Here is a 26,339-nt window from a genome sequence, read left to right as displayed (position 1 = left end):
AAAAAATGATTATCATAGTAATTTTACATCGAAATTGATTTTTAAGCTTAAAATACAAGTTGTGTATTTGATGCACCAGTTCCAGAAGAAAGGTTCAGTAGTACTACAATGTTCGGGGGGGGGGGGGAAGAAAAGACGTAGCCAGAATGTGTCGCGAAGCGAAACGATCCCCCATCGTGGGTAGGAGCCACACGCATCACAGGCTACAACAACAACAACAAGCGAAACGATCATATGTGGTTAAAATGAAGTGACGGGGTTTTACATGCCAAAATCCCGACCTGATTATGAGGCACGCCGTAGTAGGGGATTCCAGAAAGTTGGAACATCTGGGGTTCTTCAAAAGTGCACTTAAATCTAATACATGAGTGTTTTCGCATTTCGCCCCCATCGAAATGCGGCCGCCGTGGCTGGGATTTGATGCCGTGACACATGTGGTTAAGAGGAAGCTTTAGCTCGAGGGCTCCTATCTATATAAATACATGTAAGCGGGGAAGTCTTGTTTCTTTTCTTTTTCTGAGGAACCACTGCATCGAAATTGATGAAGTTTGCTACTTTTAAAGGAAAACGTTAAAATCTAGTGACTGTAGGGAGGAGATTTGTTATATAGGTTATCGATTTTTTTATTAAAAATATTCTTGAAAATTGCAGTTCAAGAATGAAACTCAAGTTCACAACTGTATAACTCGCCAACAAAAAATTGTATCAATTCTTCAAGCAACATGTAACCATAGGACCTAAACAGTGCATTTAATGTGGACAAAGATGTACACGGATTTTAATTATAGTACTAATATGTGAGTTGGACTTTTGCAAAATCCTTGTAAACATTGTAATAAATCTACGTCAGATAAGAATTCATATACCAAATTTGTCTACTTCAGGGGCTCAAACTGATGCAGTTTGCTGAATTTTATGATTTTCAACAGTTGTAAAGAATTCTAGGCCCTAAATAAAAATTTTTGCTTCGTTCAGTCAGTGGAATTCAACATTCTCTTATTTTCATTCTAATCAGTTCAGGTGGTCTCTCATTAAAGCATTTCCATGTTTTACATGTATTTGAATAGGTGGCATCAGAGTTAGCCTCGAGCTAAGGCTTTCTTTATAGGAGATTGTCCATTGGGTAGCAGCATGGGTGTGGATGTTGGTCATACAGTTTGTTTAAGGCCATTGGGGGGAAGTGATCTCGGGACTTGAACTGTATGGTGAGCAACAGAAAGATCTCGTCGTGGCATTTTCTTATGTGGAAGAGAATGGCAGGGATGAGGCCAGCAGTGGTGGTGCCATCAAGTCTGTTCCAGAAAAACAGAATGACTTCTTTGAGAGGCACCACCCCAACATAACTGTAACCAACAAGTTGCAGCTTAGGGGACAATGCAGTTTCTCATTTCTTGAGAGTTGTGCAGTGCAAGAAACCGACGAGCCACATTGAACAGATTTTTCTTTGCCAGAACTGAGTCTGCAGTTTAGAAACAAAGCACAGAGGAGGAACCTCCTGAAGGAGAACCCCGCAATGTTTTTATTGGAAGTGGCTTCAGCCACCTGCCACTCATCCACCAGATGTTTTGTATGTTTTCTCTGTTCATATGGGCACCCCACTGTACATTAAAGAACTGAACAGTAAACTTGTTTTCATAGATTTTTGTTTAAATAAACTTTGTTTCAATCACTAGAGTCTGAATGATTTAATGAAATTTACATTGTTTTCTTTGGAGGAAGAAAAATCTGCTTTTGCTAACGAACCACTAACTGGAGTTATGGAGCAGATCAAGCTCGTGAATCGAGGCACCATTGTGTATATGAAAAGATAATAAAAAAACTTCCAGCTTTCTTAATTTGTTAATCGAAGCCATAGGAAATCCCTGTTTGTTATATTTGTAATCTTTGAGCTCTACATTGGCGCGCTTGCTGGCTGAAAAATATTTTTGTTTATTTTATCTTCCAGGTATTAAATATTACATCATTGAAAAGTGGATTAACAACAGTGGAGTAGATGTGCATAAGGCAGGTAACAAGTGTTCTACTAACTAGTGTTACGTACTGAATGTGTGCCAAGGGAAGGAAAGCACAGTTGAGGATGGCAGAAAATTAGGTGGTTTGATGAGGAGGAATTTGATGGAGGAGCTTGAACTTCATGATACATTGCTTGTGTTTGCGCATTTCAGGCTGTCATTAAGATGTACCAACTTGCCTAGCAACAAGATCCGTTGAACTTGAAGCTGCTCTTGTTGCTTATAGGTTCTGTCATCATTTGGTCCTGATGGAATAACAGGCGGAAAGAAATAATAGTCCATAAAAACAGAACTAAGTTCATTGCCACTTTTTAGATAAGTACAGCATTCGCAATACTTAAAAAATACGCCATGACCTATGAAATGACATACAATGTTTCTTTAGATCTTTCTTTAAATGTTTCTTTGAAAATTATCTTTGGAGCAGGCAGCTACTCCTTCTGCCACTCCCTGCATGCGGGTACCTCCTCTGCTTTCTATGCATATCTGGATTTTCACAGGGGTCTTCCTAGCTTGTCATGGCATCTTCATTTCTCTAGAAGTGGTGAATTAAATAGATGTGAGAATAGTTTTTTCTGTGGTGGCACCCATATAGGTCGATATGTGGCGGATGAAGCAGCAGTCTGTGCTTCTCATTCGCGGCGCAAGTAGCTGTTTTTCTTCTTTTTCACTGTGGGCATGCGTGCTTGTAGTTTGGCATTGTGCTCCATCGGTCAAAAATCATTCCAGACCTAGAACCAAGACATCGCCCTTCTGGTCAACTGCCTTGAGAGGAAAAGGGGATGAGATATTATAGTTAAAAGCTCACCATGCCTGGTCTTCAAGTGGTTTGAATCTGTGTGGCCCAGACGGCGCATAAGATGCCTCGCGGCGTTGAGAACGAGAGGTGCCTACAGGCCTGTTTCACACCAAATTTCGATAGCACTATCCTCTATGGCTGCAGTACTAGAGGCCTGTTGTTGGAGGAGGCTTTGCAACATTAACTGACACCGAAGTAAGCATGAATCCTCACAGTGTATTTTTGCACACACACAAAAAAAGTGAGGAACTAACATCGCTTTTGGGGAATGAAAAAGCCTCCTCCTTGCACATGCTGAAACAAGGACCCGCCGTGGTTGCTCAGTAGCTGTGGTGGGCTGTTGAGCACGAGGTCACGGGATCGAATCCCGGCCGCGGCGACCGCATTTTGATGGGGGCGATATGCGAAAACACCCGTGTAATTAGATTTAGGTGCACATTAAAGAACCCCAGGTGGTCGAAATTTCCAGAGTCTTCTACTACGGCGTGCCTCATAATCAGAAAGTGGTTTTGGCACGTTAAACCCCATAGTTTCAATGGTGAAACAAGGATAATTGAAGCTCCAGTGCCGATTTTGGGAACCACACAAACCCATTTCTCACAGGTACTATCTGCAAGTGACACTCATCGCTAGCGGCATGCGTCGCGTGAAGAAGGTGCATGTGAAACGAAGCCACGTGTGCACTTCGTGGTTCTGCTCAGTTGCTGCAGCTGCCATCATGCAGTTGCTCACTTGCATGTTAAACAGGCTTAGGAGCAGCAATTAAACCTCAAGTTTGGCATTAGCCTTTGTGTATAAACATGATCTGAAGCAGGCATACCCTAGTTCTGATATAACTGCTCATACAAGGGCCGTTCCAAAAGTAAGTTTCATCATTTATTTTCACATGGAAACCTTATTTCCAAAAAAAAAAAAATACACCATGGCATCATGAACCATACACGTTGCACTATTTTTCCGCATAGTCACCAACAACATTGATTTGTCATGGCATGCAATCAGTTCGAAGAAACTTTCATTCGCTGTGCATTTTACCAACCCCTCTCTTCCATTTTCTCTTTGAATAAAATAGACACTACTCCTTACTATTCAAACTGGATTAAGTATTTTATTTTGAATTTTTTTTAGCATGCTTAAAAGTATTTGGAAAGATTGGATGTGCTTTGTAGACAATCACAAGGAAGAAGACGGGACAGGTGCAAACTAACAACTGAGGTTTGTTCGAGGGAAACACTTAAATATCCGTTTATGCCAGCACAGGCACATCAGGGTATCAGCAGCAGATAAGAGGAGAAAAAAAAAATCAGAAAAAACACGATGGTGTGGCTCAGCTAACCATATCTTCTAGGAAATGTGCATCCCTATTGTAAAGTATGATCGATGTGTCACTGATGCATGCTTGTCCCTTTTTTTTATATAATATGCCTCTGGAAGTTCCCGTGCTTTTTCATTACTGCACTTGCGCAGGATCTTAACCTGGTTGAGCAGAGGCCTGCATTTATGATCTAGGCAATGCATGGGTAAACGACGTTGCTCCCGGTTTTTAATAGACCTTTCGTGTTCACGGATTCGCATGTAGGTTTTGCCACATGTCAGGGGAATCTGATAAATAACACCAACTTGGCAATCTACATGGGGGTTCTTGTGTTTCACGCCACAGCCACCTTGCTTCTTTCTGGCGTGAGGTCTCCCAATGTGGGTGCAAAGGTGACTCAGCTTGCAGGTAGGCGAGAAAATGAGTGGGACACCATGCTTGGTTGCTATCTTTTTCAGATTGTGTGCAGTTCTATGAACATAAGGGATTACGACTGGCTTGGAAGCTTTGTTGGCTACATGAGTGTTTACTTTTTGAGGCCCTTTTAGCCTCTTTTCGAGTGTTTCAACAACTGCCAGCACAACCACATCAGGTCCCGTCTTCTTCCTTGTGATTGTAAGCGCATCCAATCTTTCCAAATACAATGAACCAACTTGCCCAACAACGCATCATGCTTATTGGTGAGCGACAGCATCGGGTGTCATGGTGTCCAGCCTGCTTTGACTTTATATAAAGTTCTGTGTCGCTCAGGGAATTTCGCGAAGACACTCGGGAATAACCTGGAAAACTCGGGGAATTTGGAAATGTCAACTTGGTAGACATCCTGGTATGTGGATGCTTGCAGACTTAACTAACATGTAATTGGGTGCAATGAGCTGTGCTCCCAGCAACATTAATTTCTGCACTCATTTACAGAACTTTCAAGAAAAGTTTGAGTGATCCATTAGCTTTCTGCTGCTGTTGCATCACCTACTGAGTAGTTACCTGCCCCTTCTTTTGTTATACCTTCAGCGTGAAACCACCTCATATCTTCATAGGGTGCCTATCCATTGCGACTTTTGCCAAATTTAGCAGTCTCCTTTAATTTTGTTTTTGTGCCCTTTAATTGGGCACTTTAATCACCATGTTTATTTAGTTGTTGTTTGGTGCTTGCGCATGTTAATTTTGCACCATGACAGGAAAAGCTGTACCTGCAATCACTTTTATCAGCTGCTGGAGATATGTGAGCACTTATCTTGCACATGTGGGTGTTGTGTGTTCAAATATACTTTCAGCTTGTATGTGCTCCCAGTAAATGTGTTTCCTTAATACAACACATCTGCTGGCTGCACTGTGTGTGTGTGGAGCATATCATACCACCTTATGTATGATAAGCCATGCAATAGTGCAGGTTTTAGCACATAAAACCTCAGAATTCGATGTTAATTAGCGCTAGTGCAGCTAGATCATGATGCTGTTGTCTTCTAGGATTTGTTCATCATCATCATCATCATCATCATCAGCCTATTTCTTTGTCCACTGCAGAACGAAGGACTCTCCCGGCGATCCCCAATTGCCCCTGTCCTCTCCCAACTGATTCCAACTTGTGCCTGCAAATTTCCAAATTTCATTACCCCACCTTGTTTTCTGCTGTCCTTGACTGCACTTCCCTTCTCTTGGCATTCATTCTGTAACTATAATGTCCACCGGTTATCTATCCTGTGCATTATATGGCCTGCACAGCTTGCATTTTTTTCTCTTAATGTCATTTAGAATATCGGCTATCCCTGTTTGCTCTCTGATCCAGACGGCTCTCTTCCTGTCTGTTATTGTTGTGCCTAACATTTTCTGTCGCTCTTTGCGCAGTCCTGAACTTGTTCTCAAGCTTCTTTGTCAACCTCCAAGTTTCTGCCCCATATGTTAGCACCGGTAGAATGCCGTGATTGTACACCTTTCTTTTCAATGATAGTGGTAATCTTCCAGTCAGGGTCTGGCAATGCCTGTCATATGTACTCCAACCCATTTTTATTCTTCTGTAAATTTTCTTCTCATGATCAGGATCCTGTGTAAGTAATTGACCTAGATAAACATACTCCTTTACAGACTGTATAGGTACTGGCGATCCTGAACTCTTGTTCCCTTGTCAGGCTATTGAACATTATCTTTGTCTTCCGCATATTAATCTTCAACCCCACTGTTACACTTTTCCTGTTAAGGTCCTCAATAATTTGTTGTAATTCGTCCCCACATTTGCTGAACAGGACAATTTCATCTGCAAACTGAAGGTTGCTGAGATATTCGCCATTGATCCTCACTCCTAAGCCTTCCCAGTTTAATAGCCTGAATACTTGCAAGAATGCAGTGAATAGCATTAGAGAGATTGTGTCCCCTTGCCTGACCCCTTTCTGCTTTTCTTGTGGAGAATCATGATAGCTGTGGAATCTTTACGTAGATATTTCCCTAGATATCCATGTATGACTGCTAGTATTTCTACTGAATCAAATGTCTTTCCATAATCTATGGAAGCCATATAGAGAGGTTGATTGTACTCTACAGATTTCTTGACTACCCGGTTGATGACATACATTTTGGCTTGTCCTATGCCAATTCTTCTCACTGATTTCATGCGTCGTCTATTTTTTACTGTTTCCTCGGTCTTTCTCACATTATAATTTCGAATATCCCTTACTTTTTTCTTGTTGATCAGTTTTGACAGTTTCGCAAATTCTGTCTGATCACTTCAGTTCGATGCTTTTATGCTTTGTCATTTCTTTATTAGGTCCTTTGTTACTTGGGAGAGCTTACCTACTGGTTGCCTTGGTGCCTTACCTCCCACTTCAATTGCTGCTCCTAAAATCAGCCTAGTTACGGTTTCATTTATTACCTCTATGTCATCATCATTACTCTGTTCTAAAGCTGCATATTTGCTTGCAAGAACCAGCCTGAACTCGTCTGCTTTTACCCTTACTGCATCTAGGTTGGCATGTTCTTTTCTTTACCAATTTTTTACTTTCTCTCTTAAAATTGAGGTGAATCCTAGACCTCACTAACATATGATCACTGCACTTTATCCTGCCTAACACTTCTACATACGGCACTATGCTGGGATCGGCAGAAAGTATGAAATCAATTTCCTTCCTTATTTCACCGTTAGGGCTTTTCCAGGTCCACTTTCTGTGCTGCGCTTCCTGAAGAAGGTGTTCATTATTTGCAGTTTATTCTATTCCGCGAGTTCTACCAATGCCTCTTCTCTAGTGCTTCTAGGATCAATGCCGTAGTTGCCAATTGCTTGTTCACCAGCCTGCTTTTCCCCCACTTTTGCATTGCAGTCACCCGTGACTACAATATACCAAGTTTGCACTTTTCTCATCGCTAATTCAACACCTTCATAAAACTTCTATACCTCCTATTCAGCTTTATTACAATACTGCTACCTTCTCATTAGTGCTGTAGAATTCATCAATGTTGCTTGCTATTTCTTTATGGATTAGGAGTCCTCCCCCATATTGTCTCTTATCTAGAAGTCTGTAGCAGAGGACGTGGCCGTTAGTGAACACTGTATAAACCTCACCAGTTCTTCTAGCCTCACTGAGGCCAATAATATCCCACGCAATGTCTGGTAATTCCTCAAAGAGTCCTGCTAAGCTAGCTTCACTCAAGAGGGTTTTTATATTGAGCGATGCCAGGTTCAGTTTCCAGTGGCAGCCTGTCCGGATCCACAGATTCTTAGCACCCTCTGCTGCGTCACAGGTCTGACCACTGCCTTGGTCAGGTGCCCTTGGTCAGGTGCCCTTGGTCAGGTGCTCTGCAGCTGCTGGGGAATGAGGGTCATGAGGGAGGTAGTGGCCGAAAACTGCACCAGGGAGGCCAAGTCCTGTTTTGGCGAGGGGGTGTCTTTGTTTAAGCTTAGTGGGCCTTCCTAATTTGGTTGTACCTGGAGTAGTATTGCCCCACTGGCTCTTGGCTTTTTATTTATTTTTATGTTCTGACATCAGGCACCACTCCAAGCCTGAAAATGTTGTGTACTGTAGGAGGGTACGAGCTTATGACTTCCAGATTAAAGGCCCAGCGTTCTACCTCTGCTCCATGCCACCGCCTCAGTCACATAGCTACAAATGGAACACTTCTAATGGATCTGTAGGCATTGTAAACAAGAAATGGAGAAAGCACAGAGTTTTGTTAAAACTACAACATAAGAAATTTTAAGTGTTTCAAATACTGTGCTACTGTGTGTTCTTGCTCTTTGTTGTTAAATTTTACCAGTTGGGAACAACGTGCAGGATACATGATTGTTGTCATGCTTACAGGGAATAGGTGAGCTCGAGTGCACGCCACCAATGGCGGCATTAAGCCCAAGCTCTGTTGCTACCCTGGTTCAAGAATTGAAAGGCACCTATGGAAATTCGTGGCCAGCATTAAACACCGGGTAAGCTTTAGCATAACATAATCACCTATAAACATAAGGTACTGCGTGCTTCAAAAGTATGTGGGGGGTGCTTACAGTGAGGCTGAGGGAAGACAGTCAACTTGAGTGTTAAGTACCCAGTAGCTGTAATTAGTGTTTATTAACCCTAACATCCAGCACGCATACCTGCTGTTGCAATAAATATATAATTTTCTTCTGACAGTGCAATTCAGATAATACTTTTGTTTAAGCATGCATTACTGTGACAGTGGACATCAGTAGAAGTACCGTAGTCACTGGTTAATTAATTATTCGAGTTTCACTATATGTTTGGAACATTTGTGAATGCTTTTGAGTGAGCGGATTATAATGGTCAGGCTGTGGTTCCAAATGACAGGGGCATGTTCTAGCGTTGACCAAGCCCCAAGTTATAGAATGTGTCATGCAAGTTTGAAGAAAGTGAATGCAGAGCTGAAGTTGTGAAATAAGCAGCCAAGCATGCAGTTGGGCATTTTTAGTTTTGTAGCTAACATACACATGCCACAGGAGATTACTCGTAATTTGTACACTTGGGTGCTGTAGCACTTCACTCATTATGGAATATGTCAGTACCATTACTTGAGAAATATACTCTGATAGCTTTACATTTTTTCTGTATTGAGCTACCTATATTACTTTAGCACCATTCAGAGACGGCCTATGGTCAAGGTTGTGCTGGAGGTTGGTGGGCGGAATCAGCGAAATCAATTATTTTGTGGCAGAGTATGAAGTCATATACTGTCTGTTGGTGAGAAAGGGATTCACTTAGGCAAGAGGCAAGCCATGTTAAAAATATGGTAGAAAGCTTTTGATTTGAAAGAATTATTCTTGGTCATTGTTAAGTTTATTACCATGAAAAAATTAATTGTTAGAGACATAATCATAGGCTTTTGCAAGATTTGAGAATATGGAACCAGTTTCAATCTGCAAATCAGTATTTGTAAAGAGTTCAGATGTCAAAAGCTGCATTTTTTTACAATGGTTTTTCTAAAAACCATGCTGAGGTTTAAAAACGAATTATTCTACAGGAACTCTGCGAAATGTAATACATGCTTCCAAGATTTTGCTGGGAAGGCTTGTTAATGAGATAAGTGGTAGTTGGTGGGTGACAGAGTCACCCACCAACTACCACTTATCCATTATCCACTTATCCATTATAACAAGGTATTTCCATTCCACCTTGTTTGTGGAATGGAAATACCTTGCCCAGTTTCTATTTCTTGCGAAAAGGGGAGCAGTTTGATGACTGAAAAAAATAGACAAAATAACAGAGTACATTTTGTCAGCTCTGAATTCATACAAGCTGCTGCCCAGGAGATGTAGAAATTAAGTTTGACTTTCATTGAACATAGTCTGGCTGTTAAGTGGTCTGGTAATGCTAACAAATGGCAGCAATTATCGAGGAATATAATTAGCAGTAAAGGAGAAATATGCACAGCATTTAAACATTACAACTTTAATGAAAATAGCATCTAGAGTTTAAAAATGAGTAGCGAATAGAGGTTAAATAAAATGTACCTGTCATGCTTTAAAGCCACAATCAAGTGGGAATGCCAAAAAATTTGCTGTGCATTTAATGTGTCTCTGAGACGATGTGTGTTTGATGCCCTTGTACAGTTCTGGTGACATTGGCCGTCTTGAGGTTGACCACTACCAGATCACTCCTCTTGACATTGATGATATGGACATAATGGTAGGTGCCTTTGGTTCACATTGCCAGCAGTTTATTAGGTTGTCTGTTTGGGTCAAGAAATCACTTTCACGGACCAAAGATTTGCAGTACTACAATGGACATAGACGAAGAATGGAGTAATGATGAGGCTGACTTTTGCATTCTAGCCAAGTTGTCATAAAACTGAGCATATGCACCATCGCCAGTGTGTGATAAATCAGAAGCGATGCATTATCCTTTTATTTTGCACATATTTCAGGCCCTAGCCAGACCCAGGTAGGACCAAGGAAGTAAGCAAAAAATACCAGGGTGTCTACCAACCGGGAAAACCGGGAATTCTCAGGGAATTTGAATAGTCTGAAGGTACTCAGGGAAAGCTCAGTGAAATTGTGCTTCTATCAGGGAAAATTAGCTGGAATTTTATTGAAAGGGAATGAAAGTCGTGTTAATGCTAGCTCCAGTAACAGAGAAATTGCAACTAATCGTCATTGACGCCGCGTCATCGGCACGAGGTATTAGAGAGTTTTAGCAGTGCCGTATTACGGTAGGGTAAGTGCAGTATACGGTACGTTATTACTATTCTGTACTAGCATACGGCGATGTCCGAAGATGTTTTAGCTGCGTGTGCCGCTCGATGCATACGGTAACGTGATAATGATGATAGCGGCTAACATTGGGGCTTTGCAGAATACAATAACTTGTGCTGAGCGTGAAATATTAATTTTGGCGAATATCAGAAGGCTTTAGCTTGTGCATACACAAATTATTCTTTACAGAAGTGCCCGGCTAGGGCAAGCCTAGGCGCCACTCACATAAAGCCCCGCAATTACACTCACAAGGCCAGTCGCGACATCTTGTGACACTGTCTTGCAACATGTGAAACCTTTTTTTGTTACATAGGTGTTCTTATCTAATCAATACATAAAAAAGGGTTTGCTGTGAATTGCACCGCTGCCAACACTTTACAACAGCAGATAAGTAGAATATAGTTAGTCACTACTATAAAAACTCTGCATCCCCTCTAAGTAAACTCCGCATCACTAGATGGCGCCACCTGCCTGAAGTGTTTTTTTTTTTTTAAATGCCACTTTTTATTATCTGTATTGCTTTTGGATGATTTTCTCTTCTTTTAATATTTCTTTCTCATAAACCAGAGTACATTAATCGCCTGTTAAGAAGTGTACGTACGGCCACAGGTTAAGTTAAGCCGAAGTTTACCTTCTGGTTAGATGGGCTGTCATATTTGCTGCCACTTCGTCTCGCCGCAGAAGGTGAATTGAAGTGAACGCTTGCCTTGGTTCTATCGCGGTCAAAAAATAACACGAGATGTGGCCATGCACAACGTGGACTCTGCGGCCAATACCAGTTTCTCACTGTTTTGGCTAGCTGCGGCTCGGCTCGCAAAAGGGTGCGAGCCAAGCCTTACCGACTCCTTACCATCCAGTATGCCATGCGGAAAGTCTTTCCGTACGGTCAAGTGCAGGCATGCGCAGTCCTCGACTAGTACGGTATTGCCGCACTTACCGTATGGTAACTTGGCACTGCCAAAACTCTCTATTGCCAGAGTAGTTAACGGACTATTTTCCAGACGCCCGATTTTTCGGACATGCCCGATAATTCGCACGGCTTTGCGGCACCACCACGTACTCCATATAGTCAATGTATATTCCGCTGACTGCAAGTCTCAAACGGCATTAATCAAAGCCACCACCGTCGCCATTTTGATTATCTCACCACCGCGGCAACATTAGGCTTAGCTGCTTCTACGTTCGCTATTAAGCTTCTTGCCATGCAGTGCCATGTTTTTCATTGAAAGAGTTCGCCGCTGTCAGCACTGGCACTGACTCCACCTTTGTAATCCTCGCGATTGACTTTGAAGCTCGCAGAGCGCAGCGCGTTGCGTGCTAGTTTTCAAAAGTTAGCTTCACCTGATTACAGCAGTGTTACGCAGTTAAGCATAACAAGCGTGGGAAGGGGAAATTGTCACGGGACACAGTATGTATTCTGTTTAGCGTGCGTTTGAATTGTGTCAAGAATCTGTGTCTCTTGAACTTTGGATTGCTGTATACATTTAGAATAAGTATACTACTATTTGTCTTCACTGATGGTGTAATTTCATTTAGTATGTTGTCTATGTTTGCGACTCGTGTGTGTTGTACAACCGTATGGTCTCTACTCAATAGGGTGGTAAGGTCTTTGGCTTCTCCTATGGCCTTGCCTATGGGCTGGCACCCTGATAGTCTGGCGAGACCATTTGTTTCTTGTATTCCATAAAGGGACATTAAAGTGAAAAATGATTTCTTCTGCATCAGTAAATTACTGTTCTACAATGCTAAAAACACCATTCTCACAATGATATAAGACGTTTGGTAAGCTAGAAAAAGCGCAAGAAGGAAATACGGGTGGCAACGCCTACTTTAGTTCTCGCACCTGGGGGCTGTGACATCCTGGATTTTGATGGCATCTTCTAGGGCCTACTAATTATATATAGCGGTACAGATTGACTACATTGTGTTCTAAAGGAACCAAATATTAAACATGGCAAGTTTCGGGAACTTGTATTCAGCCAACACAGCCCAAATGCGATAACATACATTGGAATCCCTGACGTTGCACTGACGTACCGGCACTGGGGTTTTGGCGCGAAATTCAAATGCTGATGCTTGAACCTTCATTTGCTCATCTAATAACCAAACTATTTTTTCGAAATGACTGCCTGCAGGGTTCCCAAGCAATGCTTCATTAGTCTAAACTGATTTATTGTTTTGCTTTAGTGTCATTTTAATTATACATGCGTGCACCCCCGTCTCCTGTCACAGTATGAGCACTGATATCCCTAATAAGTGTACTGGCAGGCCTGAAGAGCTTTTTCGGATGTGCCTGCGGAAATTTTGGCCCTTAAGGGCAGTTAAAGAGATGCATTCATTTTTTTTGGACTGCCCGATTTTTCTGATGTTATTGCGGCCCCTAGGAAGTCTGAAAAATCGGACGTTGACTGTGCAACTGACCAAGGGGATGCTTCAAATGATCCATGGTGTGAATGCATGGCAGAAGGAGGACGAGAACAGAAAGGACCAATGCAGCGAGGAATGAACGGGAAAGGAAGCGTGCCGCTGCCTCTTTGAAGGAGCTTGAGCTCAAAAAAACAAAGTGTTGGCTGACGCCGAGATGCAGGTGTCCCTTATCCATACCAAAATAAACTCTTTAAAGCAGTGAAACCAACACTGAAATGTTGTGTACTGGCTGAGAGTATGACAGTACAGTTGAGGTTGACTTCCCAGCTGCTGAGAGAGAATCTTAGTTGTGACAACGTTCAGGCCTCATAACGATGAGCTTGCTATCAGTTGATAGAAATAGCTCATATTTAAAAATATTTACTTATTTATGCATCTCCTTTTCATTTGTATTTGAAAATGTTCGACTCAATTTAGAATGGGTTTTACTATTTTTTTTTGCTGTGCATTTTGCTAACGTCTCCCTTTTGTTTTCTTTTTTAAATAACATAGGTATTACTCCTTACTATTCGAACTAGATTAAGTCTTTTTTTTTTTCAACATGCTTACGAGAGAGTGACAACATCGGGCAACATGGTGTCAGCCTGTCTTGACATAAAACAAAGTTCTGGCTCATTCAGGGAATTTTGCAAAGGTGCTCAGGGAAAACCTGGAAAACTCAGGGAATTTGGAAATGTCAACTTGGTGGACACCCTGAATGCACTCAGTTGCATGTTAAGCATATAATATAGCAGTGTATATGTAATATAATCTCTATAATATAGCAGTATAGCAACACAAAACTGGTTTTAATAGGCCTCTCCTTGGGTACGTCACACAGCGCCAAAGAGTGTGATGTCACTGGTGCAATTGCAGTAGCTCTGGTTGGCAAAACAATGCCTCCACCAGCTCTCGGCAGGGTGCAGTTGCACCCTTGCATTTGCTCCCTCTCCCCACCCCTGTGTGTTAAAGCTCCTTCCTTTCCTACATTATGGTCACCGATTCTCCTTTTCTTCAAGGTGAATCTCCATTTAGCGTTTAGTAGTTGGTGAATAGTGCTCATGACGCCGGCAAACTTGCTCATCACTTGTTCCCACAGTGCTCCTTTGGTCCATGCGAAGCGCTTCGTGATACGGTGGAGAGTGAAATCATCGTTCGGATTTTCGTTTGCTCATGTTTGCTCCATCACCATTCATTGACCATGCGAAGGCTGTTCCATCTGCGCTGTCATCCTCTGTCATGTGGAAGCTAGCTGCGAAGTGGTCCAATTCACGTTACATGTCACGTGACTGATTCATCTGCGATCATATCCGTTGTGTGAATCCAGCTTTATCAGCATCGCTCAAGAGGTGGGGAACAGAGCCGCTGGCCAAAGATAGGATGTGGACAAGTTGTGCATCTGCGAATGGAGACTGCTTTTGCAGTGATTTAAGCGTTGTTGTATGCAGTTATTTCCACAGGTTACATGTGCAGACTTTTTTTTTCCCCCGGTTGTTGTAATTGGGGGTGCGGGTTATACTAAAAAATGCGGTACTTTTAAGCATTAGTGTCACTTGTGTTTGTTTGACCATTTCACTGTAACCCATGCAGAGTGGATGCCTCGTGAGGTCCAGGAGGTACAGAGCTATTTATTTTCAGGTGACCATGATAGAACTCATATATAAATTTCAAACTGTATAGAACTCTACGATGAGCTAGTGATTGAAGCTCAGCATTCATAATTAAAGGGACGCTAAAGGCAAATATTAAGTTGGGTCAAAGTCAAAGATTAAAACTCGACTAATGTCGAAGTTGTCAATATTATAGACAACAGAGCTTTAGTAAGTGAGAAATGAGATAAATGTAGGGCACGATCTGAGTCTCTACCAGGCAGTGTATTGGAATGGAACAAAAAAGAAAATGAAAAAAAAATGACATTTTTAGTTTATCATATTTACTCTCTAACGTGCCCTCGATTGTAACATGCACCCGTTTTCTGGGACCGAATAAAAGAGAAGAAAAAAATAAGCGCCTTCAATTGTGCTGCGCACCCGTTTGCCTTGACCTAAAAAAAGAAAAGTGCTTTGCAGTATTGCGCATCTCATTTTTTCATACAGAAATACAACTTTCTCTCATTCGGAAAAACAACGATTTACTCCCAATGCCCTAACGTTGCGATAAATAAAGTCGTAGTTTTGTCCAAAAGCTGAAACATTGATTGCAATAGCAAATTAGTAGATAGCTGCAGTTGCCGACTGGTTTTTCAGACTCCAAAAATTAGAACACGCTCGATTATTTGGACTGCATTGCGGCATCACCATTCTCCCCAAAGACCATAATGTATAACAACTCCCAAAAGTTCGGACACCTTGCAACCTCTCATTTGATTTTTCGGACACTCCTTGAGCGAGCTCGATCGATGGCACTTGCCCCCACCGACTCTGACCGGTGCATGGTTCGACTTGCTGAACGCCATTTTTGTTTTGAACAGAGCCTCCTCGCTGCCCCATGAGGTGGCGCTACTGCAAATCCCCGCTCATCATCCTTTCAGCCTGGTTCGGTAGAGTGGCTACGAGTGGCTACAGCAGTTCCGGTCTCAGCGTAGTAAGCCATGTAATTGTAACGGGTGATTTTAATATTAACCTGCTTTCAATGGACCGATCCAAACAAGCGTTTCTGGATGTTTTTTTTTTTTCGTTTGGCTACGAAAATGTTATTAATGTTCCAACCAGGGTGACGAACAATTCCGAAAGCCTACTTGACTTGTGTTTTACAACGCAATTAATTGGATTAGTGTCGGGTGTCCTCATCTCTGATGTAAGCGATCACATGCCTATTTTCCTGTTTTTTACACGTGAGACAAAAGTGTACCGACAGCGCAAAAATGACACACACTCACAGCACAGATTGATAACCAAGAACACGATTGCTGATTTTGAAGCGTCAGTCAGCAAAGTGGAATGGTCCGAATTATACGCATTGACGGATCCTGTCAAGGCATTCACTCACTTTCTCGGCGTAATCAAAGACCTTTATCACAAAGCTTTCCCTCTAAGAGAAGCTACAAGAAGCAAGAAATGCAGGAAACCATGGGTTGACACCACCCTTCTAAAACGCATAAAGGAACGTGATAGACTCAGGGTGTCTGCCAACCGGGAAAACCGGGAAAACCGGGAATTCTCAGGGAATTTGAACAGTCTGGAAAAACTCAGGGAAAACTCAGGGAATTTGTGCTTCTGTCAGGGAAAATTAGCTGAAACTTTATTGAAAGGGAACGAAAGTCGTGTTAATGCTGGCTCCAGTAACAGAGGAATCGCAATGAATCGTCATTGACGCCGTGTCATCGGCACAATGTATTGCCAGAGTAGTTAACGACCGATTTTCCAGACGCTTTTTCGGACATGCCGATAATTTTCACGGCTTTGCGGCACCACCACGTACTCCATATAGTAAATGTATATTGCCCTGACTGCAGGTCTGAAATGGCATTAATCAAAGCCGCCACCGCCGGCAGCCGTAGCCACCACCACGGCAACGTTAGGCCTAGCTGCTTCTACGTTCGCTGTTAAGCTTCTTGCCGTGCGGTGCTGTGTTTTTCATTGAAAGAATTCGCCGCTGTCAGCAATGGCACCAACACCACGTTTGTAATCTTCGCCATTGGCTTCGAAGCTCGCAGAGCGCACACAGTGCGTTTCGTAATGCCAGTCTCCGAAAGTTAGCTTCGTCTCATTACAGCAGTGTTAGGCGGTGAAGCTTAACAAGCGTGGGAAGGGGCAATTGTGACGGGACACAGTATGTATTCCTTAATTATACGCGCGTGCACCCCCATCTCCTGTCACAGTACGAACACTGATATACCTAATAAGTGTACTGGCAGGCCTTAAGAACTTTTGCGGACGTGCCTGTGCCAATTTTAGCCCTTATAGGCAGTTAGAGACATGCATTCATTTTTTTTCGGACTGCCCGATTTTTCAGATGTTTTTGCGGCCCCTAGGGAGTCCGAAAAATCGGACGTTGACTGTACAACTGACCAAGAGGATGCTTCAAATGATCCATGGGGTGAACGCGTGGCAGAAGGAGGATGAGAACAGGAAGGACCGAAGTCCTGAGGAATTGACGGGAAATGAAGCGTGCCACCACCTCTTTGAAGGAGCTTGAGCTCAAAAAACAAAGCGTTGGCTGATGCCAAGATGCAGGTGTCCCTCATTCAAACCAACATAAGCTATTTAAAGCAGTGAAACCGAACACTGAGATGTTTTGTACGGGCTGAGAGTATGTCATTGTCAGGACAGTTGAGATTTACTTCCCAGCTGCTGAGAGAGAATCTTAGTTGTGGCAAAGTTCAGGCCTCATACCGATGAGCTTTCTATCAGTTGATAGAAATAGCTCATATTCAAAAAATATTTATTTTTGTATGCATCTCCTTACATTCGTATTTGAAAATGTTCGACCCAATTTGCTATGGGTTTTATCATTTCTTTCACTGTGCATTTTACTAACACCTTCCTTCTGTTTTCTTTTTAAATAAAATAGATATTACTCCTTAATATTCAAACTGGATTAAGTCATTTTTTTTTTGTTTCAACATGCTTACTAGAGTGACAGCATCGGGCAACATGGTGTCAGCCTGTCTTGACATAAAACAAAGTTCTGGCACATTCAGGGAATTTAGCAAAAGTGCTCAGGGAAAACCTGGAAAACTCAGGGAATTTGGAAATGTCAGCTTGGTAGACACCCTGTAGACTATTCGCTACTTTTATAAAGACAAGGAAACCAGAGTACTTAATGAACTACAAGAAGATCAGGAATAAATTGGGTCATGATATAAAGCTGGCAAGAGAGAGGTACTATGAGAATAAGTTCACTCATATTCTTAATGATCCCAAAAAACTTTGGAAAACATTGAATGATCTGCTTCCGCACAGCGACCGTAATCCTGTTTTTGAAATTATGGATAAAGGTGTATCTTTCACAGGGACTGCGCTGGCCGATAAGTTTAATCAGCATTTCTTATAATGTGGCGTGTCTGATGCGTTTGATGCTGATAGCCAAGGTTACAGGTCTTATATTCCATGTAGTATGAGCAGATCGCTATTTCTTGCACCAACAGATGAAGCTGAAATAAGTAGCTTATTTCTAAAGTTAAAGAGTTCCACAGCATGTGGTGTAGATGACATAAAGGCAGAACCAATAAAAGCTGTGGCGCTGCATATTTGTAAAGTGATGTCACACATATGCAATTTAATTTTGTGCACTGGCACATTCCCCGATGAATTAAAGATTGCACGGGTATCGGTAATTTTTAAAGGGGGAGACAGAAATGACGTGAACAACTACAGACCGATTTCAGTTCTCCCAATCTTTTCCAAAATAGTAGAGCAGGTCATTAACGAAAGAATATTAAATTTCTGTACTCAAAATAATATTATAACAGAAAAGCAATACGGCTTCCGAAAACACCAATGTACTGAAATGGCGCTGCTAAAGATCAAAGAAAAAATAATAAGTAACTTTGAGGACAAGCTGTACACAATAGGAATATTTCTTGACTTTAAAAAGGCATTCGATTCCATTAAATACGTTATCTTGTTAAAAAAGTTGAGTACGGCATTAGGGGAACTGCTCTTAACCTAATCAAAAATTATTTAACCAACCGACTACGGTACACATACATTTGTCATTCCAAATCGGCAATGGGTGAAATCAAATACGGTGTTCCGCAGGGGTCCATCCTAGGGCCACTTCTTTTTTTATTATACATTAATGACATCACAAACGTGCCTCTAACACCTGACATAATCATGTATGCTGATGACACTAATATCTTCTTTTCTGGTGGAAACTTGCTTACTCTCGAGGAAGAAGCAAATATTTGGCTCAGTAATCTTTCAGACTGGCTTCGAGCAAATAAATTGGAATTAAACACGAAAAAGACAAAATACATTATTTTTCGGCCTCGTAACAAAGGTATTGATGATAGCTTAGTCTTACAATTTCGTGATGAAGTCATTATACGCTCTACGTGCCAAAGGTTCCTTGTTGTTACGTTTGAAGAAAACTTAAACTGGTCCAGTCATGTCGGCAACATTAAAACCAGCATTGCAAGATCCATTGGTGTTATTAATAAATTAGAACGTCTATTACCTTCTAGATTAAAAAAGCAATTATATTGTAGCCTAGTGCATTCGGGCCTCCAATATTGTTTATCTGTGTGGTGTACCACGACGAAAACTAACATCCATAGTTTACTAACCTTACAGAAACGCATGATTCGGGTAATTGAGAATGCGCCCTATCGAAGCCACTCCGCTCCTCTTTTCAAGAAGAATTGTATTTTAACATTAGAAAACCTTATTAACAAAAAAACAGCCATTGCAATATTTAAAGAGGTAAGACTCAATGAAAGCGCCTTCTTTAAAACATACCTCCCGAATGAACATAAATATAACACAAGGCAATTAATTTACAACAAGGGCAAGATCCATACCAATTACAGCATGCAAAAGCAGGCATTCATAGTTGCAGATTTTTTGAATCATCACCCTGGCTTACTCACTATAATAAATGAATCACCGTCCCTAAACATTTTCAAAAAAAAAAGTGAACATGTATTTGCTGTCATTTCAGGTATGAGTGTTCATTCTTTTGTACACAAATCAAATTCAGTATTTCTGTTACATATTTCATGTACTTTTCATTTTTTTGTGTATGCATCCACTTTGTGTACCATGCTTACCCTGCGTGCTTGAGTGTTTTGTGCACGGGGAATGGGTCGGGGAAAGGGACCGACACTTAGTCAGGCATTCGTGCCTTTTTGTCAGCCTCTTTGACAGAGATTCTTTGTATTTTATTTCTGTCAAAATAAACATTCATTCATTCATTCATTCAAGGCAATCCAGCAGCTGATGTGTTTCTTCATGCACGACGCTGCGAGTAGGCCACGTTTTTAGTTTGTGTGATTGGTGTCGGCGTGATGGCGCTTGCTTTGTGTGCTGGGTCGAGGTTGCAGTTATCGGACGCGGCGTACGGAAACATTGCATCAAGTGTCTAATTGCACCGGCAGTGCCCACACAGACTGTGCTGGGGAATGCCGGCTAGTAGGTGCTGTGGAGACCCAGGATCCATCGCCTTCCGATGTGCTCCCTACTGACGCTGAAAATGTTCTTAGAGACCTGTGCAATGGTGGCATTGCGATTCCGGACACTGTCTCATTTGGCAGTTTCACAGATACTGACAGTGCTGTACTGACATGCGCAGAACTCGACTACGACTAGACCATTGTCAGTTTTTGCTGGCCCGCCGTACGATGACTTCAAGTCGGAAGATGACGCACCATGTGCGTTGCTGCCTTCGCGTGCAGAGCTTGTACAAGCAGTGACTGTGCTTTCAGCTGCCTATAGTGACCACACGACCCTCTCCGAGATTCAGGCTGATCTGCAACGGTGCATTCACGTTTTCTTAAGCCTACCGCCGAGCCCGAATATAAGTGCGTGGAAATGAAGGATTTCTTTTCTTTTTTTCTTTCTCTGAATCTGTCTTTTCTTGGACACCTCCTTATTCAGATGTTTCCGTGGTTCCCGTGAGGTCCGAATAAATGGTCGGCGACTGTATAAGAAAAGTAAAGATAATAGTTTTATCAGCCATATAAACTCTTAAATATTCGCTTACTAATTAAATTAACAAGCATGGTGTCACGCATGCACAAGCAAACATGACTCTATCAAAACGTTGGAGCAAGGAAGTGCAGTAGCCAGAGCGAGCAAATTTACCTTTGTCTGGCCTCTCACTTCAACGTAAACTAAGCGACGAGAACAAATCACGGTGCGCCTAGATGCACGAACTTTGCCACCATTGTAGATCGTGTTCAAGATAGGGGCGCATGGCCGCGCCGTACGCAGCAGTTGCCGGAGTAGAACACCTGTCCTGTTTACACCAGACCTGCACGCAAGTTTCGCGAACTCTGAATGCCCATGATGCGACCCGATTTCTGTCCATCTCCGCACACGTGATCACTTTCCTTTTAATTGCAGCTTCGTGATGAAATCAGCATGTCTTCGCAGTCAGCACTTCCATGCTGATATAGCAAATGCAGAAAATGGGAAGACTGGGAAGACGGGACAGTGCACTAACCTAAGCACACATACTACAACACATGGAGGAAGCTAGGGCAGCTAGGCTCGAAGTGCATATGAGGCAGCCGTGTTGAAATGCCGATGGCGACATGGTAATGCAGATTTAGGGTCGTACTCGATTATAATGCACGTGGAATTTTTGGACCCGTTTTATCGGAACAGCAGTATCGCATTTCAGGGAGTACACTCGAGGGCGTGTCGCTTTTGAGATCATGCTCAGTGCCTTGACTCAAGGCAATGAGCATGATCTCAAACTTCATAAATCGCTTATTGAGAAAACTACATACTATGTTTTTATCATTACCTTGCTTCAAAAATGTTTCCATGCAAACCAAAATATTATGAACCATTACAGATCTCTCTCTCTCTTTTTTCATTTCGAAGCAGAACTGGAACAAAATGTTTTCAGTGGAATGAAACTACAACCAGAACGAAAAAACATTTCGTTCCGACACCCTGCTACTGAGACATTCTAGTACCTCCTCAATATATTTGTGTCACTAGTTTAAATGCTGTATTTATTTGAATATAAGTCAACTTCTTCCTTTTCTTTTCTTCAAAAATGGTACCTGAAAATTGAGGGATCGACCTGTATTTGTGACTAAAGAATCTCTATCTTGTGGGGATGCGCGACTCTCGCGCGTCCCCTGATGCTTTTCCCGCATAGCGCGTCTCCTGTAATCCGGCTTCGCTGTGTGGCCTGCGTGATGCCCGCGGCAGTCGATGTGGTTGAAGCGCAGTGCGGGAGAGGGCGCGAGTGTTGCACTGCTAACGCCGCCGACAGGCGGGGGTTACTTAGGCGCCGGGAGACAAGGTGCTTCCTCTTTCCCGGTGGATCGGCTAACAGCGAGGACGTCCCGCGCACGCGCGCCGACCCACGCTTCTGCGAGACTGTCTCGCGTGGCCGCCTTGGAACGCGCCACCGTTGGCGTGACTGTACACGCGAACGACTAGGCGTTGGGATCCAGCATGGGGCGAACATATTCGCTCGCTATCCGGTCGCTGTGAGTCGGACTTCTAGATTTGTCGCGCGCCCATCGGCATGTTTTGTGGATAGCAACTCGGCTAGCTGGCATTGATCTATGAAAGGTGCAATAAATGCCCTTGTGATTGTTTGCACTACTGTGTTGTCGTTCCTTTGTCCCAAGAGCACGGAGGAGAATCCCGCAATCTATATTCATGAACAAATGTAGTAAAAATACGGAGCTAGTGGAGTTCCCTTATCGCACCTGCGGTAAAGCCAGTCTGAAAATTATCCATACTAGCTTTAAGAAATGGTGCAAATCTTTCGTACTCGATGTAATCAAGGCTGATATCATTTATAGTGCTAAGGGCACCTGCGAAGCATTCTATAACAGTGCAGCTTGTGGCACTGGATAGCCAGATTTTGTAGCAAAGCTTGCGGTAAATAAATGTGTGTCATGTTTAAAGTTCTTTTTCTAAAAAGATATGAGTCGACCTACATTTGAATGATTTTTGTATCTAGGTCAGTCCAGCTTGTAGGGGTCGTCCTAAATTCGAGTAAATATGGCAATTGCATTGCATGTAAGACAAACAATAATGGGACCTGTTCATTTCTATTCGATCATTATAAAACGGTATTCATTGATGTCACCCCTAACAATGATGTGAGAGGTGGTCAAATGTTTTAGTTATTGCTCAGCCTCGTGCTGCCCACACTCATATTTTAGTGGTTTCGGTATCACGTGCTGCTGTGCTTCTTTTGCCGACTCACAATGTTCATTCTAAATAGTCAATCATGCACAGGCACACAATATTCAAGCAACGTGACAGACAGCCTTTGTCACGGCATCTTGAAAAAATGTAGCGACAATCTTTTTGTGTTGTCTGATTACCTACAATCGTACGACCATAAAGAAAATATCAAATGTTCCGCGAGGTCACCGATTTCACTGAAGAGTATTAAATCTAGTTTTAAAATGCAATCATTGCCAGTAAAAATGCATTTCATGCTGCCAGCAGTAAATGCTGTGGCGCCATTTGATAGCTAGAAACCAAAGCGTTTTCATGACTTCAGTGCCTCTGCAATTGTGCGCATGCAATCTCGGATACTTTGTACTCTATGATATGAGATGAAGCTAAGGCTCAATTTACTATTTATTCCTTGCTGTCACAGGGGGTGGCAAGTAGCAAGAGCAAATTCAGATGAAAGCAGGCACACTGGTTACTGTCACGTTGTTATGCAGTCACGTGGTAACGGGGCTGCCGCGTGGACTTCTGGGGGACAAGCAAAATTTCTGCAAGCAGCAGAATATGCCACATCTGTGTGATGTCTTGGGATACTTTCGATTCGCTTGATTTCTGACCATGCTGTCGCGTTTTACATAATAAGCTGCAGCGCTGGCTGTTGCGCACCCTTTTCCTCACTAACAGCTGTAAAGGGCGGTGATGGCAAATGCAACGTCACACCTCCTTGCTTGTGGCATGTCGTATGAATTGGGCCGGAGGAATGTAGACCCTTCTGACGTGACTGTATTTTTTAAGCTAAGCATTTTCTTGGCACGAAACATGCACTGCAGAATTTCTGGAATGATAACTTAACAGTCCACGTTCACATAATATTTGCCTTTAGTATCTCTTTAACTGGTTGCGCTGTCCACTTCGAGTATTTCTGAGAGTATTTGTCAGTTAAATACTTTCGACACAGGCTACAAATTTTACCATTATTTTCCAAGGTGGTTCTTACTTGTAAACTTTCTATTAATGGTCTGTGTTTCTGAGGCAGAGTTGCTCTATATCTACTGCATATTCCATTTACTTTCATAATTACACTTTGCACAGTATGAAAAGTGACTCGTGTCACGAATCTCTTCAGTCAAGCATTTTTCCATCAGTTTTTTGGAAGTGAAGTTGAGAGAGCTTGCCCATTGTTCATCGCTGTCTTTTGTATTGTCTTTCCTACTATCATAGTGTAAAGGGGCACTCACATCAGGGAGTCACCAGCAATGTTATCCCTGACGATTTGCTTCTGATGAACCCCTTCAGCTCCCTCTGTGACCAGTGAGGTTGTACGTTGCCACAGAGCACATGAGCCTGTGAAGGTTGGGCATTCATACCTTCTCTATTTTCAGACACCTTATAACTTTTTAAAAACAGCCCTTATCATTATGAGGAATTTGAGGCCATGTCAAGGGGTAAAGGTGCTATGTCTTCGCATGTTCAGCATTCTGAAAGCACACAGTCCTCCCCTTCAATATTATCACAGTGCACTATTACTGAAAACGCTGTGACAGTTTAGCTGTGCAACTAATTTCGTACATTTTCTCTGCCGCTATGCTCAGTTTTTCCATTTTTAAAACATGTAGCTGCACCGTGGCTTTATTCCACAATGCTCCAAGCACTCCATTCTTGCGTTTGTATGCCATCTCTTAACAGAAGAAAGGATGAAGATGTTGAAGTGGCAGAGAGGAGATATGTAAATTTTAACTGAATTGTGTGTTCTTGTGATTGCCTGTGACCTTAGCCATGCAAAGCAAGTAGCGATGATGCATTGATGAGCAAAATTAACTGTGGGAAAGTGACAAGCGTTTTTGCACAATTCTGATGCATCCTCTTCAGGGAAGCTATATTAAATTTGCATTACCAGAATCTGCATGCTGATAATGTGTCTTTGGTTGTAGGATACATCGCATAAAGTCGTCCCTTTCAATCAACTGGAGCAGTATTCAGGACTGATGGACAATGTGAAGCTGGTAGGACAGCCACAGCAGCAAGCAGAGCCACTAAAGTATGATATACCATCAGAAGCATCAAGCTGCGGACAACTGCCTGCAACGTAGGCTTTTCAATTTTATCAGCTTTCTTTAACTGTAATGGCTGGGTTGATTGTCATAAAATGTTGGTCACCACTAGAAGTGACTCTTATGGATCTACTGCACTCGCATAACTATACTGTCGCAACAGTATATAGCTGCATAATGCTTTCGTAACTGTGAATTGTGTAAGACCAAAGCAGAGATTATATGTAATATTTGCATTGAGTTTCATTGTAGCTCGTGTTGTAGCAGTAACAGGGGTATCACTCCAAGCTAAGTACCACAAGAGCAAGAACTGTGCTTGCTTGGTATGGTATGGTATGGTATGGTTATAAATTTGTGGATTTTAGTGCGGTGGGACCACATGATGTAAAACTTATGAGAAATGGAGCTTGTGGGACTAGCCTCATTTGTACAAACCTCACATGTAGGCCATCAGGTCTGGTGAAGTTGTTTGGGATTTTCCCTTCCTGCACGTATATCAACCTGATTGTACTGAGTCATTCAGCAATGCCGTTGCATGATATCACTTGGGATATCAGGTTTTATAGCATTTCTTGATGTTTGCCATCATTGTCATTGGGTGACTTAAGCTTCATGCTTGCAGCATATCAGGTCTGGTGGTGTGGTCATTGAGTAAGAAATAATACTGATGTTCAGTTACTAATGGTAGGGGGGTGGTAAACTCATTTTATGGGCAAAGATGGTACTGAGGTGATGTGTTTTTGTCTGAATACAAGCTTGGTTAAGTGAACCAAAGTTATTTTTATTCCTATTCAAATTTGTTTTAAGGAAGGGATTCTGTTGCCTTGTTGCAGGAGTGTCTTTGAGGGCCATTATGGATTTGATGTGACTTGTTCGTCACAAACCAAATCTACTAAAAGCGTCAGTTGGACGGTGAGAACCCCTTTTTTGAGCTCTGTTAAACTTTTTGATGTCTTGTGTAGGCTATGCTTTAATTGCATACTTTATTCTTTTTAGTATAATATTATGACAGTTAATAACACATTTGGAAGTCCCAATCCTAAAAAATTATGGAGTTTTACATGCCAGAACTACTTTCTAATTATGAGGCACACCGTAATGGAGGGCTCTGGAAATTTTGACCACCTGGGGATCTTCAACGTGCACCTAAATCAAAGTAGACGGGTGTTTTCACATTTTGCCTCCATCAAAATGCGGCCGCCCAGGCCGGGATTCAATCCCACGTCCTCGTACTCAGCAGCCCAACACCATAG

General features: G+C 42.3%; 1 protein-coding gene across 3 annotated transcripts in view; it reads left to right on the top strand.

The window, feature by feature from the left end:
- Positions 1-26,339, top strand: part of LOC135898576 (tumor protein p73-like) — an 85,024-nt gene that overhangs the window by 1,181 nt on the left and 57,504 nt on the right. For 2 of the 3 annotated variants that reach the window (XM_065427624.2, XM_065427623.2), the window contains exons 2-6: positions 1,946-2,004; positions 8,413-8,531; positions 10,167-10,242; positions 24,967-25,121; positions 25,920-25,998. In XM_065427624.2, coding sequence (XP_065283696.1) covers positions 1,946-2,004; positions 8,413-8,531; positions 10,167-10,242; positions 24,967-25,121; positions 25,920-25,998 — 488 coding nt within the window. The remainder of the gene's footprint in view (positions 1-1,945; positions 2,005-8,412; positions 8,532-10,166; positions 10,243-24,966; positions 25,122-25,919; positions 25,999-26,339) is intronic. The other variant, XM_065427625.1, reaches the window with a different exon arrangement.

This window comes from Dermacentor albipictus, chromosome 2 (assembly GCF_038994185.2).
Source record: "Dermacentor albipictus isolate Rhodes 1998 colony chromosome 2, USDA_Dalb.pri_finalv2, whole genome shotgun sequence".
NCBI lineage: Eukaryota > Metazoa > Arthropoda > Arachnida > Ixodida > Ixodidae > Dermacentor > Dermacentor albipictus.
The sequence above is the reverse complement of the archived record's forward strand: the minus strand, read 5'-3'. Positions and strand labels throughout refer to the sequence as shown.